Genomic DNA, 19,211 nt, shown 5'->3' with positions numbered 1-19,211 from the left:
CAGGCGAGAGAACACAGGTGGAGGGCAGGGGGAAGAAGACAATAATGTACACTTTTATCCATCTAAAGTGAATGTAAACTTTTTCTGATTCTCCTTGACAGGGATGGAAAAGAAAATATTCACTAGGTCAATGGCCAAAAACCATGTACTTGAAACCACGTTAATTAGCTTTAGCAAAGGAACCACATCTGGCCATTTCAGTGGTGCTACCGTTTGTTGAGTTTGCATTGGTCCATCTCAGTCCCCTAGGCCCTGTCTGTTTTTTGCTAAGACCAGACTGGTGAAGTTAGTGACAATATAATGGAGGCTACCACTCCTGTCATGTTCTATTAATCACCTCTGCAGCCCTCTGCAGGTCAGCTACCCTGCCCCACCAAAACCTGACATGGCCACTCATTATAATTGAAACCATCTTGCTTCTGATGTGTAAGTACTACCATCTGCCTCTATTCTGTAAGGATGCTCTCATCCCCATTGCTAGTTCTGTAACATCAGCTTTGGTCCACAGAGGACATGGAGCTTCTCAGTGATGATGGTGTCCCTCTCAGCAGAGATTTCTAATCTCATTGATAAAAGGGGTGTTCTCCAGGCCCTCCTGTGGAATATAGTTAGCTGTTCAATTTTCTAGTTCTTCATAGTATATCCACTCTAGCATGCCGTCTTCTCTAGGCTTTTAATTGTCTTCCATAGCAAATTTAGCTTTTCTTTTCTTTCCTTTTTTTGGGGGGGAGAGTGTAATTAGGTTTGTTCGTTTATTGAGGAGGTACTGGGGGTTGTACCCAACACCTTGCGCATGCTAAGCATGTGCTCTGCCGCTTGAGCCATATCCTCCCCCTGCAAACTTAAGTTTTCTAGTTCTCTTAGTGCAGGCCATTTTTTTCTCCCAACTTCCAATGGCTATCCTAGCAGCCTATTTGCACCACCTCCTGGGATCTTTGCTAGGGTCCATTATCAGAATGCTCTTATATCAATCAACTATCACCTATCCAACCTGACACTACCCTGTACCCCTTGATCTAGTCCCATAATACTGTCCTGGCTTCTGTCAGTACACACTGGCAAGGTCCTGTAACTTCAGCATATGAGCTTGCATCAGTCAGAGTCCAGTCAGGAGACAGAGACCAGATCGTAATTTGCATGGGAAAAATTCAATATGTAGAATAAAGGAGTATCATAGGGAATTGGAGTAATAAAAGATTGGCTAATAAAAAACAAAGAGAACTCAAAAGAGTACAGGAGTAGCAGGATATAAGAAAGAGCCGCTACCCCCAATACGCTGAGACAAAGCACCCAAGGAAGAGGCCACCCAGGGCTGAGATCCAGATCTGGTTGAGAGGACACAGTCATGACTCACAGGATGGCAGAAATGTCACTGTGGTGTGGAGCAGGTGGGACTTGCTGGAAATTTGCCCAGCAAAACTTATCAAAATCTGCCCTCCAGGATTCTTGGGAAGCCATGCAGAAGGTGTGTCATTGGAGGCAGTCCACTCTGAAACTGACCAAAGGGAATGCTGGGAAAGGCTCCTGGTCCCCAGGTGCTACCGACTGTCAGTCACCAGAACTGGTCAGTGGGGAAGCTGCCCATGCTGCAGAAGCCAGGACCTGGAGAAGCTGCAGGAGCCTGCCGAGAAGGACACACTAGAACTAGGAAGGAAAAAACCTCTTTCTCCTGCAGTTTCTCCAAGGCCCTCTTGTGACAAAGCTTAGCATTGTGCCAATGGGCCAAGGAGAGATATTTAAAGGGCTCAGATCCATTCTTACAGAGCAGGCAATGAAGGGTATATTTGGAGCTAAGAGGCAAAAATTAACAACTGGCACAGTCCTTTTCTTCCTTTGGCAAGGCCTGCATTCCCCGGCTATGTTATGTTGTGACTTGACCCTGGTTATTGGTCTGGTGACCAGGAGAAGAGATGGGGTAGACCCAGAGAGGCGTACATTATTGCAAGGCAAAGGTCTCTGCTTCCTCATTAAGCAAGAGGGGGACAGCAGTCTCTTACAGGGAGGAGTGAACCACTTCTGCAGTAGTAGAGGGTTCAGGGAGACCTGGGACTCCTTGGACCCAGATGTCCCCATTACAAATCTCAGGGTCCCATTCCTTCCCAACCAGGCCCCTGAACTTGTCATCGTAGACTTCATAGACTTGCAGTGAATGAGAATCAACTTTATCTGGAGCTGCTACCCTTATCTTTAAGTCCTGGGCCTGAGCCCCAGCTTTTCTGCTTTCTGGCTGCAGGAGATGAGAGTTTCTCCTTAAATGCTGCCAAGGCAGTTCATTTTCAATTGCTGCATAACAAATTACCACAAACCACTGCTTAGAATAACATCCATTTATTATGCAATTCTGTAGGTTAGGCGTCTGGGCAGGCTGGACTGGGCTCTGGTCAGAGCATCGGGTCAATTGTGCCATAGAACATAATCACGGGAGTAGAATCTCATTGTATTAACATCTTTCAGGGATCAGGACATAGAATCTTCGGGGGGCCACTTTTAGAATTCTGCCTTCTGCAGTCTGCTCCCCAAAATTCATATCCTTCCTAAATGCAAAATACATTTGTCCCCTTCCAAGTTTCCCAAGGGTCTCATCCTATTATAGCCTCAGTTCAAAGTCCAAAATTTCATCTAAGTATCATCAGCTCAAAAGTCCAGTTTCATCACCTAAAACAAGGGCAGATGAATTACCGAAGTTTAACCCATTAAGTACAGCTCCTGGGCACAGTTCCTCTCCACTGTTGACCTGTGAAACTAAAGACATAAGTTATATGCCCCCAATATTCCCCCAGAATACAATGATGGGACAGGCTTAGGACAACAGTATATTCTGGTTCCAAAAGTGGGAAATGTCATCAGTCCAAAGCAGTTTTGAAATCTAGTTAAGCAAATCCTGGGAATAAGCCTTCATGGCTCTTGACTCTGTTCTCTGGGCTCTTGGACCCACCCTCTTTGTTCTTCATGAAAGATTTGCATATGTTTACAGCTGAGAAGTTTTATCAGCCTGCTTCCTACCAGTGAAGTTTGGGGGACCCAAAAGCCTTCTTTCATTTTCTAATCTGTCTCTTTCTTTTCCTGTGGGTGAAAACTTCTCAGGAACCTTGTGGGCTTTGCACGAGTTGCACAGGGATTCACCCCATTAGACAAAAGTCTCTCCCACACATCTTTATGTGATAATTGCTTGTCTCTATTTGGCTTCTACTGAGAAGGTTAAGGGGCAATAACCCCTAAGCTTCCTACGGGACTCCTGGTTTGACTGAGCTCTGTAAAGAATACCCTTGATGTAGATTGAACTGTGTCCTCCCCAAATTCACACATTGAAACCCTAACACCCAGCATGTCAGAATGTGATCCTTTTTGGAAATAGGGTTGTTGAAGAGATAATTAGTTAAGATGAGGGCAACCTGGAATATAGTGGTCCCTTAATCCAATGTGACTGGTGTCCTTATAAAAAGGGGAAACACACATGCACACACACGCACACACACACAGAGAACACCATGAGAAGATGGAGGCAGAGATGGGGGTGATGCTTCTCCAAGCCAAGGGATGCCAGAGATGCCAGCAATCCCCCGGAAGCTAGGAGAGAGGTATGGTCAGTCTTCAGAAGGAACCAACCCTACTGACATCTTGATCTTGGTTTTGTAGCCTCAGGAACAGTGAGACAATGCATTTTGTTGTTTAAGCCACCAAGTTCATGGCACTTCACTGCGGCAGCCCTAGCAAACTAGTACAGCTCCCATCTTTTGTGGCTGGCTTTTGGATCTTTCCGCTTCCTACAGCATGTTCCTCACTTCCTTCTGAGCCCTCACCGCCAGTGTCTGCACATTAATGTACCTGTTAGTGGTCTGTTCGTGGAGATTGAGGCTTTCTCTAAGGCAATTTAGGACCTCTAAAATCTCCTCAGTCTTCTACCTGCAGCATCTCTAATGTACATATTTCTAGTACAATTTGATTCAAGGCAATCTAGGCTTTTTCTATCATGCGCCTCAAAATTCTTCCGGCCTCTCCCCACTGCCCAGTTCCAAAGCCATTCCCATATTTTTAGGTATTTGTTCGGGCATCCGCTTCCAGCTACCACATGTGTTTTAGTTTTCTATTGATGCATAACTAATATCACAAATGAAGGGGGATTTTAAAGAACACAAGACCCTCTGGCTTTCACATTTGCCTTCAATTGGTAATTAAACACCCTCAGCCATTCATTATCTTTCCCTAATGCATCAGTGGCGCTCACCGATAGCCTTTAGAGTCCACTGTCTTTAGAATTAGTACTTCTCCCACCTCTCAAAAGCCTGTGATATTGTACCCTGCCCCACCCCTCAAGTGCATTCCCTTCTGTGGGTTCACCACTAGTGACAGTTTGAACAATTGTCCCACCTATCACTAGTGATGGGCCTTCATCACTAGCTGCCCAACAAAGGTCCAAAACTCCCATTTGAGAGTCCGCTTCCCCGAGCCAATCCTGGCACCAACTGTGTTAGGTCAGGTTTCCTAAAATCAAACCTTGGAAAGTTTTCAAGGAAGTAGGCCTGGACAGAGATCAAGCTGAGCAAAGTTGAACTGTGATGTAGTCACAACAAGGGCCTCGGCTGGTCTCAAGGAAGCTCAGAAGAGGGCAGCTCTTCAAAACCGTCCCACCTTGAGGCAACAGATCCAGGTCATTATACTGCTGCCCCAAGCAGTCATTGGATGCGGGCTGCCTCTGGGGCGGGAAGGAGGTGTGACTTTGGGAGAGGTGGCTGTCTTCAGCTGAGAGCCATTCCTGGAGAGGGACTCAGCTGAGAGCTGTTGGCACAAACACTCCAGAGCAGCTGGGGAAATGAGGGCCTTGACCCTGAAGGGGGAGATTCTGGGAAGCACACCACAGCATCCACTGCAATCATTGTTTTCTGTGTCTGCTAATAGGTACAATTTTACTTGGAATTAATTGCCTATTGCTGCATAAATTAACCCCAAACCTAGTAACTTAAAACATTCATTATTCCATAGTTTGTTGGTCATGAATCTGGGTTCACTTAGACAAAGGTCTCTGGTTTAGTCTCTCGTGAGATCGTCACCAAGCTACTGACTTGGGCTACAGTCACCTCAAGACTCTACTGTGATTACATATATATATGGCTGGATCACTTTGCTGTACAACTGAAACTAACACAACATCGTTAATCAACTGTACTTCAATTTTTAAAAAAGCTGGAGAGCCCAGTTCCAGGCTCACTCATGTGGCTGTTGACAAGTCTCAGATGATCCACTTCCAAGGTCACTCACGTGGTTGCTGGCAGGCTTCTGTTCCCGGTCCAGTTCCTCCACAGGCTGCCTTCAGTGTCTGCGGGACATGGCAGCTGGTGATTGGAGAGGGAGAGACCATGCCCAACAGTCATTTTTGTAACTAATCTTGGAAGTGACACTGCATCACTTCTGTCATATTCTATTCCTTAGAAACAAGTCGCTGAATCCAGCCCAACTAAAGGGGAGAGGACTGTACAGGGTGTGAATACCAGGAGTGGGGGCTCACTGAGGCTACCTTAGAGCTGCCTGTCACAAACGCTGCCCGGCAAACACTGAGCTGTGCATTTTACCTGCATTGCTTTATTTAATCCTCACAGTGACCTTAAGGGAGTTGCTATTAATATCCTCTTCTGCAGATGTGGAAACAGGCGGAGAGTGGTTAGATAACTTGCTCACAGCCACACAAATGACTGTGGGGACAGGACTGAGCCCAGGTTTGTCTGTGAACAAGCCTGTATGTCTCTAACTCTTTCACTGTACTGTCTCCCTCAGCAACATCTTGGGAAGGTCAAAGTTGTTGCAAAGACTGAAGCTGAATAGGGGCTACTAATGCTTTAGGTGCAGCGATTGGGGGTGAGATGTACCAGTCTCGGGGCGCTAAACCCAGGCACTTCCTAACTCAGGAAGTTCAGGAACAACGCTGGGCACACATTCTGAAATGGTTGTGTTGTTGATGAAATTGGCAGTGGACATGAGAAAACCCTCCTTCCTTTCCAAGTTCATAGTTGTTGAGTATGGATTGGAAATAAGAGGTAGCAGGGACCTAGAAACGAGCTGAAATTGTTACTCAGTTATGGCCAAAAAAGTTAAGCTTCTTGCATAAGGAACTGTGCAAAATTATAAGCTCTTAGTAACTGTTAGACCTAAATCTGAGGGCTTTTCCAAGTTATCTTATTGCTATGTAACAAACCAGCCCATATCTTAGTAGTTTATAACAATAATAACTTACTTCTTCTAGTGATACTTTGGGCTGCTGGGCAGTTATTCACCTGGCCTTACCTGGATTCTTAAGCATGCATTTAGTTCCCGGGAGTTTCAGCTGAGCTGAAGGGTCTCACCCATGTGTCTGCAACCTTGACAGGGACAGCTGGGACCTCTCTCTCCGCGTCCCCTCTCACCACCACTCAGTGGTCCAGCCTGAGCTTCCTCACTTGGCAGTCATGTTCCAAGAAAATAAAGGCCGAAGACGCAGGACATCTTGAGGCAGAATCTCCAGAACTTGCAACATCATTTCCCTACCTTCATAAGACCAGCCCCCAGATTCAAGGGAGTTGAGAACGGCCACACCTCTTACGGGGAGATTATTGGAAGGAGGGGCAAGGACACTTTACAAACGGGCTTGGACACACGGAGGTATGACTCACCGAGGATCATTATTGTTACCATTTACCATGGTGTCCTTGAAATTGCAATAAAGTAGTTCTAGTTACGCTGGTACTGACAGTGGTTTAGTCCCCAAGAGATATCCCCATGAGATAGGACTGCAGTGTGCCTGAGATTTGACCTGTCTCCATTGCTGGGCACTGGAGTGAGCAATAGCTTATCTGTGCAGGAAGCTTCAGAGTTTGTACCCAGGCAGAAACAGAAACAAGACTTATAGATGTGGGGAGATTCGGTTAAAACAATCTGATTCTATATGAAATTATGAATTCAGGCTGTTGTTGGAATAAAATAATATACATATACACTGCTTTAGAAGAGGATTCTTCAAACTGCAGGTAGGACTCATTGGGACTTAAAATTAATTTAGTAGTTCATGATCAGCATTTAAAAAATAACACAGAAAGTATCAAAGTGCAGCACAAAGGTATTTTTCTTGGATTTTTAATTCGCTTATAGAAATAAGCTCATAGATATGTATATTGAGTAGCCAAGTAATGGGAAAATACATTTCTTACTATGGGTCACGGCCAAACTCTGAAAGCCACTGATTTAGTATATACTGGGATGGGGGAAGTATCTACTTTATAACCATGAAAAAATGTGTTAACGTTAGTATCTAGTCAGAGTTACAAGATGATAAAGAATAAGAATGGTAATTCTATGATTTGGGCAGTTTTGTTCCATTCTAAGAGGTTTTAAACAAAGGGAACCTTGAACAAGATTTCCTTTCCCTCTTAACTCCCTCACTGGAATCCTTAGATGGAACAAAACAGGGTGGATCCTGAGCTGGAAAGGCTTGTTGTACCAGAGAGTAGTTATCTTCCAGTTGGCTGCAGTGACAGCTCTGAGGGCAAACCTCACACGGGATTGCACCGCCTGACATTATATTAGAGAGTTATTTACTCGTTTGTTGTTGGGTTTCCTCCAGTGGAACGCAGGCTCTGTGACAGCAGGGACTCTATCTTGTCCACTGCTGAATCCTGTGGCTAGCTCAGTGCCCAACACATCTTACACACTCAGTGAACATTTGTGGAGTAAGCACATGAGTGAATTAATGAGTGGGAACAGGGGTAAGAAAAGGAGCCTCATCCAAGTGCCGTATTTCATAATCACTGCTTTTCACTGAATGTACTTTGTAAGCAGTTTCCATCAGGCTGATTTTTCTTCAGACTGATTCAGAACCCAGTCATGATCTTTTTTCAAATACTGTTTTCTAGGATATGTTCAGATTATTGCTCAGCTATATAGAGTAGTGGTACTGAAATCAATCAGCACGGAGCCAGGGAGCGCTGAAAAAAGACAACTGATCACCCTAACTGTGGCCAGCAGCCTCGAAAATGCGTTGTCCTTCATAAAGAGGTCAGCAGGGTTTGTGGGCTGGGCAGCCTACTACAGGGACTGGAGACAACTGATAACAGTGGTCAGAACTGTTCATTTTACAGAAAAAAGACAATTCATTGAGCAAAGAAACCTCAAAATGTTGCCACCTGAAGATAAGGAAGAAATGAAGTGAAGAAAGACACACAAATGGATATGGCTACTTTTTTTTCCTTTTTTTACTGTGAACATTAGCATTAAGTTGGTTACCGTACACATCCAAAGGCCCAGCGTCTCAGAAATACCATGAAGTGGCACACCTTGTACCAGAGTCTCGTAAGGATAAAACAGACAATGCTACATCAAGTGGTTAAAAAATACACAAAAAAGTAGTTTTAACAGTCTATAAATTTTATATACTTAAAATCATGATTGAGTTGAAATAAAAAAGTGCATTTCAATTGCTAAAAAATTAATATTGGTATGGTTTAACACAAGAGGGAAAATCAGTACGCTGAGGGATCTGACAGGATGCTGGAGTAACGATGACTCAGGGAAGCTAGGCGAGTTTGGAGATTCAGCGGGGAAGCTCGGTTCCACCTCACTCCCATTCCCCGGGGCCAAGCAGCTCTCCCCTCCCCAGTATCTTTCCCATCTTAAGAGACCCTGTCCTATTACCTGTCCCCTCCCCAAATGAAAGACTCCTCTAAACTTCTTTGCAGCACGAGAGATACCTGCCCTACATGAGTCCAACTTGACCTTCAATAACGCCCTCACAGAGGTAGAGAGGGACACTGCCCTCTTCTGGACTTGACACAAGTACCCCAGCCACGTGGCCTTAATCCTTATGACCTGGCAGGCAGAACAGGGCCCAAGCAGCTTCTGTTTAGTCAAACTCCTTTGGACAAATGTTCAACATTCAACAACAAGCTTTGTAAACCTAACGCTGAACAATTCCTGGCAAGCGAACTGGATTTTTTTTTCTTTAAGAAATGAGGAAAAGTGCAAGTGAGTTCAGTACTGTTGGGGAAAACAAAAATAACGACAAACAAGTTAAACCTGGCCCCCTGCTACCTAAAGCGATCACAGCTTCAGCTTCGTTTTTCTGTCAAGCGTTGGGAGTTACAAGTGGACACCTCTATCTACTGGTATTGCTCAGGGCCAGACTTGGCTGGAGAAGAGGAGCCAGGCAGATATCCATTCAGAAGGCCATTCCAGGTGCAGAAGCCTCCCAGCTCTACAGGCTAAGTAGCCAGGGTCTGGCGTTTCTTCTTAGTTGATGACTGACCTGCTTCTTGTGAAGAAGATGCTGCTGAGCACAAACCTGTGGTCAGAGAGCTGATGAGGGTTAGGAGCCCTCAGACAAGTAACTGACAATAGAGGGAACCAAACTGAGTTCCAACCTAGAGGACTGGCTGCTGAAGGGGCCCTCCCACAGGTCAGGATATGCGGCTGACCCTGAGGACGCACTCCCTGCTGTAACAGACATCTATCTGGAGCAGAGAGGCTGAGAAGCATTTCCTCACTCACACTCCAGAGTTACCCCTGCCATTCTCGTCCTTCTCAGAGACGTGATGGTTCTGCGCTGGTGGTGGGATTTGGAAGAAAGAAAGAGGGTCGCCTTCCTGCTCTGCATTTAGCACACAAGGAATCCCCCATAGGAAGGTCCTGGCTGCTTTCAATCTTGGGCACCATTATGTAGAAAGATTAATTAAGATGCCTACCCCGACAAGGACCTCTGACCCACACATCAATCTTTGTTTGCATATGAAGGCTGAGCACTTAGTAATAAGGGAAAGTGTCTTAAAAATCAAGATCTATAAAGAAGTCTTGAGCCAAGAGAAAATATTCTATAAGGGACTTAACAGCGGGCTCTTTCTTCAGAAAGTGAGAATAAAGAAGCTAAAGTATTTTGTTGCTCCCTTGTGGACAAAGCCAGTACTGCTGATGGAACAGAATCCTAAAAGCCCATGTCAAGCACAGACTACAATGCACATGCAAACTGAAAGAAGACTGAGAACTCATCCGATTTTCAGAGGCTGCATATATACCACTGGGGATACAACTTAGCAGTAAACACCAAAATTATGTCACACAGTTGCTTCCTTTTTTACTTTTGATAAAACCTAATAATGAGTTGAATAATCAAACATAGAAAAGATATTTCTAGGACAGGTTAGAGATTCTAAAAGAATAAAATATTTCCCACCGACTTTCGATTACAACTAAACACAGCCTCAAGTCCTATGCAGAATGTGGGCTGGTGTCTCTTTCCTTGTGATCACACAGTCTCTTTCCATCTGTAAAAGACAGGTAAGGAGGAAGCTGTGTTTGTTCAGAGGAGCTGGATATTTAGAAACAACTTGATTCTTTGGCACATCCACTACAGACACAGGCCCTTTAGTTGATCAAAACCAACAATGCAAGTATCAGATCTAAGCAAAACTTATTAGCTCCTACCCCTTTTCTGACCCCATCCCCAAAATCGCTTTCAAGTAATCTGTTACCAGCCCTGATCTCACCAGGGAAGCTCAAAGAGTGTGAAACTAGAACGTGGCGGGGATTCTTCTCGGGGCAAGGGCACCTTTGCCACTGGTGCGAAACGTCTCCATTGTACAAAGACATGAAACAAGCCAACAGTCTGTCTCAGGGATGTGGCTTCCCAGGTGTGAGCCCACCACCGCTCTCCACTGCTGTACCACCTGAGATTCTGAAGAGAAAAGCCACAGATTTCAAAGTGGTTATTTAAAGTAGCCAGCTACTACCGAAAAGAGGCAAAATTCTACATCAATAATGGGGACTATCAAGGCAAATTAAAGCGTAAACTATTTAAAACAACAAGAAACTCTTGTCACTTCTTTCTGTAGAAATTTATCTTTTGCATTTTGTAAACTAGTCCATTCCAAATAGCCAATGAAGTCTTCAAATGTCTTGAATTTATTCATTATCAAACATAAGCATTCTCACAATTTTGCACTGTCCCACCAAAAATATACTGTCGCCAGACAGAAAGGATTAAGAATTTATTAACAGCTGCCTTCTTAGACTCCCACTTTTTGTGGTTATTAGTTAGTCCTGAAAACCTGAGTACTAGTATTATTAACTTTGAGGAAAGAGGCATGGCATTTTTAATCAGAAAGGAAAGATTTTGACTAAGGCCAAAACACTCAGCTCTATAGCTTTCATTCACTTTTTAAAAAAGCAATCTAATTTCCTCACTTTAAAGAGTTCTATTTGTTTTCGGTTTTGGAGAAGAACTGAAAGGGAGCAAGAGACCTGTACAAAGCACAAACTTCAGTTTTGACTGTGAAAAATGAGCCAACTGCTAAAATGTTTTATCAGTAAGGTGCCACATGGAGAACATACTGCAAGCCCCTTTTTATTACATCCTTCATATATTACGTGTCAACCGTATTTTTAAAAAAATTAGATAAAGAACAAGTAGAAAAAAAGTAACTGGAAATTTTTGAGGGACAGGAGAGAGGCAGATCAAAAAATCAATAAAGGGCTTTTGATAAACCCAGAGAGCAATTTTAAATTAATTTGACTAAAATTAAATTATGGGTACAACTTTGCAAAATGTTTCTGGAAGAGAGAGGGCGTACAGGAATATGGCATAGCAACAGCAGCATTCAGGATCCTTTAATCAAAAAGAGGAGGCATTCAGGAAGACTAAGATGAGAAAAAGATGCTCAAAAGATACTCAATGACCTTTAGTTTTAAAGGGACATCTACTTTCTAGTGAAAGAAAAGAAAATGAGGAGTAAGATAAGGATAAAATCTTTCATCATTAGAGATGCAGTATGTGAAGAAATAAGATATAGATAAAAGTTTAAAATGTAGGGGGAACAAAACAGAAATACATAAAAAATTCGCACCCAAGGTTTTAGCTAGTTTGTAGAGGCAACTCAGTTGAACTAAGGGTGAACTCCAGTACTCATGGAGAATGAAATCATCAGAGGTAGGATTTAGATTGGGGAAAGAATGTTCCAGGATGCTGGCTTTCTGAAGGCACTCAAGAACAGAGTGAGAGAGACTGAAGCTGCAGTGAGGGAACAGAGGATTAGAGAGAGATGCACACTCACTGACCTGTCACAGGGAAATAAAAACAACTCCAGGAACATTGTGACAATACATATATTACCAAGTTATATGCAGAGTCTAACAAGGTAGAAATCCACTTTGAAAGTAGTTTCTTACAACAACATAGCGTCTACTTAGGGAATAAGAAAGAGAAGTGTTTTCTGGTTATATAACTCTGCAAAATAGCTTTGACTTAAATGAAGAATTTGATAAATGGTACATTATCTAGTTCTTTAAATAAATTTACTGAAGCTAAAGCTTCAAAGTTAGGACAGCCAAGGAGTTTGAGTTTCCTTTGAATCTTGCAAAACCTATCCTCTAAGACAAAAAGCTCTGCTCATAAAGTCTATAAAAAGTCTAGAGAGTATAAAAGTACAGAACTATGAAAGTAGATATATTGATGGCAACTTTTATGGCTTCCATAGAAAGCGGAGAGAGGATCTCTGGTTTGCTTTATCGAGGTAGTGTCCGGGGTTGGAAGGTCATTGTTATTTGTTATAAACGCTACAGATGACAGAAGCGTGATAGCTAGGGTGTTGCCAGTACATAATGACGCCACCATCTCTAATGGCTAAAGACCTTTCATTCCTGGAAAAACGATCTTTTGGGAAATTTCCTATCTTGTTTACTCAAAGGAAAATTAAAACCCAACATTTACTTGCTCAATTTTATGGTCTGAAGAATTCCAAGTGAGGTGACTTTTGTAATGGGAGAAGCTGATAAAACTCTTAAATGTAACTCGCTCCCTTTCTCATTAAATACTTCCCATACATACAGTGTAGAACAGCATGGAAATGGTCACCATGTGGATCAGCAACATAATGAGAGCTGTCTCTTCTTTACAGTAGCTCAAACAGAAGAGTTCTCTAACTTCCGTTTTCTTTTCTTTTCTTTTCTTTCTAACCCCACCTACCATTCTGTTTCACTAACTGAAATCTGCAAGATGGAGTAAATATATATACATCTGTAATGGATTTCTATTTCTGCTTGATCTTCTTAAAATTCAAAACTTCCAGTGAAATAAAAATTAAGCTGAACATACATATCTATTCAACAAGCATGAGAACTGAAAAAATATTTTAAGCAGCAGAAAATTAAAAGTTTACAAGCATCTCTTCAGGGTATTTTGCCTTCAGTTAGTATATGAGGGACAATCCAATTATAGGGAGCATTCTAACCACAATGAAAAGGTATTTCCAACAAATGTAGTTTTAAAAAAGATGGTACAACTATGATAATGTCCAATCATTAATTTAGAATGCTTAATGTAAATGGTAAGCTGTAAAAGTATACGTAACTGATCTGCAAAGGTTACATTGAACTACCGTAAAGTTTTATATGGAGACTTCCCTGCTTGCTAAAAATAAGAATCAAATCACAGTTATATGTGGAAATGAAGCCACATGCCTTTAAACTGTTCATCTCATTTTTTTCATTCAAATGTAAAAATCTAACTCCTATGAGCTTTCTTGACTCAGTTTGAGAAAGCAACAAGCAGCCTTCCATTAAGGCTAAGGAAGAGTTTATATCTGATTGATAAAGCTATGAGAAGAATAGAAAAATGAAAAAAAAAACAAAAACAAACAAACAAACAAAAAAAAACAGAACAACAACAAAAATCCCCCACAATATCAACTCAAGAAAGTCCTTGGGAATTTTCCTCAAGTCTTAACCCTAGCAATGATACAAGCCTTTGAAGACAGTAAAACTAAGTCATGAGAATCAGTCTCAATTTAACATCTATATAATGCTGAAATGTGGCCTTTGTTGTCTTTAAAATTTAAACACAGATAAGGGCTGAGAACTCAAACTCCTCCATCGTTCTTTTTTTTCATAAAAAGATAACAAGTGGGTAATAAGTTTTGAAGAAGTCACGGGGTGCCAGGCTATATATGTGGGAGGGAACACACCACATAATGCACCTTTTATCTTAGTAAAGGACCCCAATCAAATTTTCAACCCTGAGTTTGAGTCTTATGCATGTTAAACCTGATGCACATACATGTTTAAGGCTTAATCCTGCAGTTCTTATATTCAGAAGTATTAATGCTATGGATATTCTCAATGTACTTTACTAGGCATGTGTAATATGCCACTGATGAGGAGTCACTATGTTCTGAGCAGTCTTCCTGACAACCACAAACCCCAAGTCAGGGAAGGTATTCTTATCTAGGGGAAAAAAACAATGGAAGTTTCCAGATTGTTTCACAATACATTTCACTAAGAATTGTATTGTGTGACAATGCTGGTTTTTTAAAAAAGATAATCATTTTTTTGCTTCTGTTAAGGGTGGTGGTGATTATTTGCTTAATACTGGTTTTCCTATGTAGCAGGTATTTTCTTATGGCTATATTCACTCGAATGAAAAACCGAACATGACTACCTGAATTTTCCAGTGTATAATTATAGTACACCTCATAAAATGGTTGACTTGATGGTCTCAAGTCTAGAATTCAGAATTGCTGCCCAAGACTGTGAATTTAGTTAGAAAAAAATAAGATGTAACCGGTTAACAAAGCTGAAATTTACATCTTAAAAAAATCATTTTAACTTACAAGCTTGGATGTGGAATAATGGTATGTCCACACAAAGGTGGAGATCCACAGACTTGTCATGGAATGCAAAGGAGATTTGGGGAGATAGGGGAGGCAGCCACTAAAGATATAACAGTCATAAATAAGGAATTCACTTTCCTTATTGGTTTGGGTACTTGGGTGTTCCAAGAATGTATACAAATATTTAAAACAACATTCCTTAGCAGTAATATCCAAAAACAAGAAGAAAAGTATGTCTTGAGATACTTTTCTACCTTATTCCCAAGTTTTCCTATGCTCATTATAGAAGACAAAGGCAATAATCAGAAGGAAAAAAAACCAAAACTTGGAAATATTAAACCAAAGAGCTAATAGAGAATGTGATATTTTTAAAATAGGGACTTAACCTCAATTGAAAACGTTCCATTTTTTTCCTATCACAGAGCTAATCAGCCAGAAAAGTGCTTGAAGTATATCTACACATATAATATTAAAAACAAAAAATAAATAAAAGCCAGGGTCCTGATTCAGGCCAAGACTGAAGAATCTGAGGAAAGAAAAGGGAAGAAAGTTCATAGTTAAAAAACTGAAAGAGGGAAGAGAGAGAAAGTAGACCTAGCTTTGTAACTCAGTTCACTGAGATGAAAAAATATAAAATTTTTAGCTATACTGAGTCTGGATAAATGTGATCAGCTAAACATAACCAATACGTTAGCCCTTCTGTTCAGCCTTTCCTATAATAAGCTCCTGATTAACCGTGCTCTTTCGAAGTTCCCCAAACTTGAAAAAGTCACCTGCCCCAAATTAGAGATGTGGCTGTCACCAAGAAGGCTGCTATCACATAATTACCTGCAGAGAACACAGCAGCAAAACGTCGTCTTCTCTCCCGCACTACAATTTAAACTATGTCACAACAGCTCAAAGTTGTGGATATACCCATTGACAGAAGAGATGTTTTGAAAGTCATTACCAATTGTGTTCTCATCCAACTTTCTCAGCCACTATCAGCAGCATGATGTCTGCGATTTTAGTGCACTATTTCATCTTTACATAACAATGCTAGAAAAATAAAGCAACCTCAAAACAAGCAGTGTATTATGAGACTTCAAACTCTCATCCCATCAAGGCTGACCGTGAGCACAGTTCTGAGGGAACTAGAGGTGACTGAGATGAAGCAACCTCCCCTACTTCCTCCTCTTGATGGTGGACAGCTTTACGCAGATTTTCAGAACAGGTAAGCTTGAGATGACTTTCCCAGAAAAGGCTCAACCCTCCGCAAATCATTCCATTTAACACACTACTGAACCAAATGAAACTCAGAGGGAACAGCATGTCCACAAGCCCAACAGACCCTTGAGTGTTAAGCAGAGATTTAAAAACTACCAAGTACTTATGCCAAATTCTGAAAGCAAAACCTCATTTTTGCAGTAACTCGGTCTGGAGACCCTCTCATATACATCTGGTCTCTGAAGCACCTTTGAGTTGTACGGATGTAAGAATCACTTTGAACTACAGAAGTTATATGCATCTTTAAGAATCACATTTTGGTGATTATAAAAATTTTTTCTATTTTACAACATAGGTCCAGCTACACTGAAAAAATTACACCGCTTATTGAAATACATTTCATTTTAGAAACAGACTACTAAAGAAGTCTATACAAAAACTCTAAAATAATTTCTGTAGTAAAATAAAGAGTGCGTTAGGAGAGCTACACAAAGGAGAAAATTTCTGTCTTTCTCTATAATGCTTGATATACTGTGAAACATGGCTAGCTCAACTCTGAAGCCAGCACCAAAAGCTGAAAAGAATTTGTTACGATACACAGTGATACAATTAATGCTCTGGATTAATCTCACAGCCTTCCCGATTAGTACAAAGGAACCAGGCCTGTCCCCTCTTTGAGGAGAAGTCCAGGATATAAAAGCAAGCATACCTCATCAGCTGATATGAAATTATAAAATTCCACAAGTCTGAGTATCTCAAATTTATAAAAGTCACCAGAAAATGCAAGCAAATTGGGCTTTCGTTTGGTGGTTCCCTGGTTTAGATGACAGTTCCCTCCGTGAGCTCAAGGTCTTCTTGTTCACTCTCTCCGATGTGCTGATTCACCAGGACAATGACAAAGCTCTTGATGGAGGCTGAGGAGAGTATGACAGCTACAGAAATGCTCACCAACTCCCTCTCTGCAAACTCATACAGGGGCACAGAACTCGTGGAGAACACACGTAAGGAGATGGATGTCAATGATGCTGTGCTGAACTGTTCTTCTCTGCCAGGTGCCGCAGAAAGGTGTCCTCCCCCTGGCCTCTGTTATTTAAAGGCTCGCTCTTAAAGAGAGCTGGAGGTGGGGGGAGGTGAGGGACCGGAGGGATAGGAAGGTGGTGTGGGTGGTGAGGGTGTGGATGGATGTGAAGGTGTGAGAAGGGGTGCGGGATGGGCCGCGGGGGCAGAGTGCTTACAGGGTTCATACTGATTGGAGGGGCTGGGGTTGTGGGCGTGTTCACCACAGAAGGAACTGGGGTGGCTGGGGAGGTGGTGAGTGGGATCTGGACAGCAGGCGGCACATTCACGGGGCTGGTCACCCGAAAGCACTTCTCCTTGTGGGCCTTCAGCATGTTGGAGAAGCGGAACCGCTGGCCGCACACGTCACAGGGGTAGGGCTTCTCGCCTGTGTGAGTTCTGCGGTGCCTCTTCATGTTGGGGCGGCTGGTGAAGCTTTTGCCACAGATTTCACAGATAAAGGGTTTCTCTCCTGAGATGAACACAGACACACACACAAAAAATGATTAACAGCGTAGTCGGTAATTATGTGCTCATGCTAGTCCTCATATTAAAAAGGAAGTTACCTCTCACTCCTCTCCCCACAGCATATCCTATTCTAATAGTCATAAAAGAGTCCCGCAAAGTTGGGACCTAGCAAAAAAGAGCAGATACAAGTAAAACTTACACACAACCTACTATCTGGGCTTGGTTTAAAAAAAAAGAAAAGGAAAGGAAAAAAGAAGGCATCTACAGTAGGGATCCCTCACATCCTACATGAAGAACTGTTGAGGTGGCTTCCTGTGCTCAAGAGAACTAAGACCACAGATGAATCTCTGCCTCTAAACACAGGCAAGTAATCTGTCAGCGATTTCTGACATTCCAACCCCAGGTAGGACTTTGCTCAAAATGTCCTGTGGAACAGATAAGTCTCTTCATGTCTACTTGTACGTAACCTGTAGCATGTGCTTACTTTTTGGGGCTGGACTGGGGAGACAGTGGATTGACTCACCCTACCACCGGAATTTCACACTGCAGTGTTTCTCTGCAGGCAGTCCTCCGGAACGTGGGACTATCTGCCTATCTGAAGAGCACTTAGTGGTCCTGGAGCCAGATTACTAAATGTCCCCAAGAAATTCTGACAATCAAGAATGTCCCCACACGATTTCCAAATGCCCACGGGTGTGGGGAGTGTTGAGAAGCAGGCTACTGTTCCTGGCTGAGAATTACTGGGCCACTGAGCCAAACAGGAAACAAACTCACAGTTCTAAGGGCATCTAGGGAGGAAATTAGGTTTGGATTCTAAGTGCTTAATTTTTAAGATTCTCTTTCCTTTGGACTTAGTGTTTAGCTTCATGCTATACCTCCCTGCCTCTCTCCCCGGGCTATAGGGGAGAAACAGTGATTTTGAACATATGTGTCCATAATCACTTCACATGGAATGCCGTGGTGAGGTGCAGTACCCATGAACACATGCTTCAGTGACCATATGCTTGTATTTATCAATTCCTTCATCAATTCTCAATGCATGCAGCTCGTATCTTTACTGGAACTCTGGCTACAAGAGTTTGTTCTCACTTTAATTACTGCTCCCTTTCTTTTAACAGGTGCCCTTGTTATAGTCTGTATAAATAAGAGTTACCGTGTACTGAATCGTACTGAGTGCTTGCCACTGTTCTAATCACTTCATACCTTATTAACCTTTGGTGGCCCTCACAGCCCTTTGAAGTAGGTATGTTATTATCCCTATTTTACTGATAAGGAAACTAAGAAACTTGCTTAAGGTTCTACAGCTAGTGGAGAGCCAGGATTTAAAACTGCCACCAGCTCCAGACAGTAAACCAGAGTCCTTTACACCTCAATGCTGTGTGCATTCCTGCACACACAAAGAAATGTTAGTTTCTTACTGTTTTCCTCCACTTTGGGACCCCTTCTAATACTAGGAGCAAGCATCTTGTAGTCCTTATTTCTTATCTCTGCCTTTGAAAACTGACATTTCCTGCTGCCCTCCTACCACAGAAACCAGAACTTCCCTCACTTTCCTAAGAGACTGAATTGAACAGTCAGGAAGGATCAGTTTTCTCTGCAATCACCAGTATTATCTGCTAGCATATTTCTTTTATCTTCCTCCTTTTCATTCATTATTCAATCACTGCTACTGTTAGGCTCTTCCCTGGGATTCACAGTCATCTTTCTAGGTAAATTCTGACCCCTCTTGTTTTCCTTCTCTTTAAATGCATTTCTTCCAATTACCTTAAAAAATTCAAATTCTATGGCAAATGGAATTGATTAAATTTGGTATACTCATCTAATGGAGAGTGTTGTTAAAAACAGTATTATAAAAGTATAGAAATG

The 19,211-nt window shown here is 42.2% G+C and overlaps 1 protein-coding gene across 3 annotated transcripts in view; it reads right to left on the bottom strand.

Annotated features, from left to right (window-relative positions):
* Window positions 1-8,198: 8,198 nt before the first annotated feature.
* ZNF652 (zinc finger protein 652) overlaps window positions 8,199-19,211 on the bottom strand; it is a 57,182-nt gene continuing 46,169 nt past the window's right edge. For 2 of the 3 annotated variants that reach the window (XM_031469657.2, XM_031469656.2), the window contains one exon: window positions 8,199-17,349. In XM_031469657.2, coding sequence (XP_031325517.1) covers window positions 16,838-17,349 — 512 coding nt within the window. In that variant the 3' untranslated portion in view covers window positions 8,199-16,837. The remainder of the gene's footprint in view (window positions 17,350-19,211) is intronic. The other variant, XR_010384651.1, reaches the window with a different exon arrangement.

This window comes from Camelus dromedarius, chromosome 16, assembly GCF_036321535.1.
Source record: "Camelus dromedarius isolate mCamDro1 chromosome 16, mCamDro1.pat, whole genome shotgun sequence".
NCBI classification, from domain to species: Eukaryota; Metazoa; Chordata; class Mammalia; order Artiodactyla; family Camelidae; genus Camelus; species Camelus dromedarius.
Note: the sequence above shows the minus strand (reverse complement) of the source record. Positions and strands in the feature narration are given on the sequence as shown.